The following is a 1,180-nucleotide window of genomic DNA, read 5'->3' as shown; positions in this document are numbered from 1 at the left end:
AAAAAAAAAAAAAAAAATTTGTTACACGCGTTAACGATTATGTAAACGCGAGAAAATCGTATTAGAGAAAAATATAAATATCCGATTTGTTCTTAACGCGTTTTTATACCTGCCGAATCAAGGCTGACGAACTGGAAGGGAAATTTCAAAGAGGTGACGAGCGTAGGTTTCGTCTCGGCGAAGCTCACAATCTCTATGCGATGTTCCCTCAACATATCTAGAAATTCCTCGTGCAATTTCAACAATTGCGACGATTCTGCAAAGTTGAGGCGATAAAAATTAGACGAGCGTAATTAAGTAGAGGCGAACAAGAAGAAAAAAAAAAAAATTGATAAAACCTTACCTTCGCGCAGTTCCTGAACCTCGATTGTTGGCCACACCAACATTTGCGTCGCTTGCTTCAGAGCCGCCAAGTGAGAACCTCGATGAGGAGTACCGTAAAACAAGATCGCCTTGGTATTTTTGCAAATATCGCGTTTGTCGCCGGTTTTCCATTCTACGCACAAAACAAAACGCAATTGTGACATATAAGAGCGTTAACAATAATCACGCGTAACAATAAGGTTTTTATGACTCTGTTTTCGTAATAAGGATATATATAAAAATGTATAAAATTTCATTTACATTACCTTCTACAAGTATTTTCTTAACCAGTAGTCCGCCCATTGAATGGCCCACCCATACGAGCGGTCGACGCCCCACGTTTGCCAACGTCAGTTTGGCGATAAATTCCTCGCTTCTTTCTTTAATAGTGCTTCTATAACGTGAAAAAAATAATTAAATGCGATTTATCGAACGTCTGTGTATTTTAATAAAAATTGTATCCGATTAAAAAAAAAAAGAAAAAAAAACAACAATAAACTGCAACACTCAATTAAAAATTATAATAAATTCAAGGTCTGTTTCGAGCTGTTATAAGATCTTTAAATTTTATTTAAAATAGTTTTTAATAGAAAATGATATATCAAATAGAGTATATAAAAACATGATATCAAATAAATTAAAATACAAATAAACGTTTCAGCTCTCACTCGAGAGCCCTCTTCGGTATTAATCAAAATTATTTCGCGTATCTATATATATATATTATGTTTAGTTATATATATTATATATATATATTATATATATATAATATATATATAATATATATATGTAATATATTATATATTATAATATATTA

General features: G+C 31.8%; 1 protein-coding gene across 1 annotated transcript in view; it reads right to left on the bottom strand.

Moving 5' to 3' along the window:
- Positions 1 to 8: 8 nt before the first annotated feature.
- LOC109852800 (protein SERAC1) overlaps positions 9 to 1,180 on the bottom strand; it is a 4,014-nt gene continuing 2,842 nt past the window's right edge. Inside the window, exons 11-13 of the mRNA XM_020424299.1 lie at positions 630 to 757; positions 344 to 496; positions 9 to 256 (exon numbers count right to left, since the gene is read on the bottom strand). Coding sequence (XP_020279888.1) covers positions 93 to 256; positions 344 to 496; positions 630 to 757 — 445 coding nt within the window. The 3' untranslated portion in view covers positions 9 to 92. The remainder of the gene's footprint in view (positions 257 to 343; positions 497 to 629; positions 758 to 1,180) is intronic.

The sequence above is a fragment of the Pseudomyrmex gracilis genome, unplaced genomic scaffold, assembly GCF_002006095.1.
Source record: "Pseudomyrmex gracilis isolate BER0280 unplaced genomic scaffold, ASM200609v1 scaffold_36, whole genome shotgun sequence".
Lineage (NCBI taxonomy): Eukaryota > Metazoa > Arthropoda > Insecta > Hymenoptera > Formicidae > Pseudomyrmex > Pseudomyrmex gracilis.
Note: the sequence above shows the minus strand (reverse complement) of the source record. Positions and strands in the feature narration are given on the sequence as shown.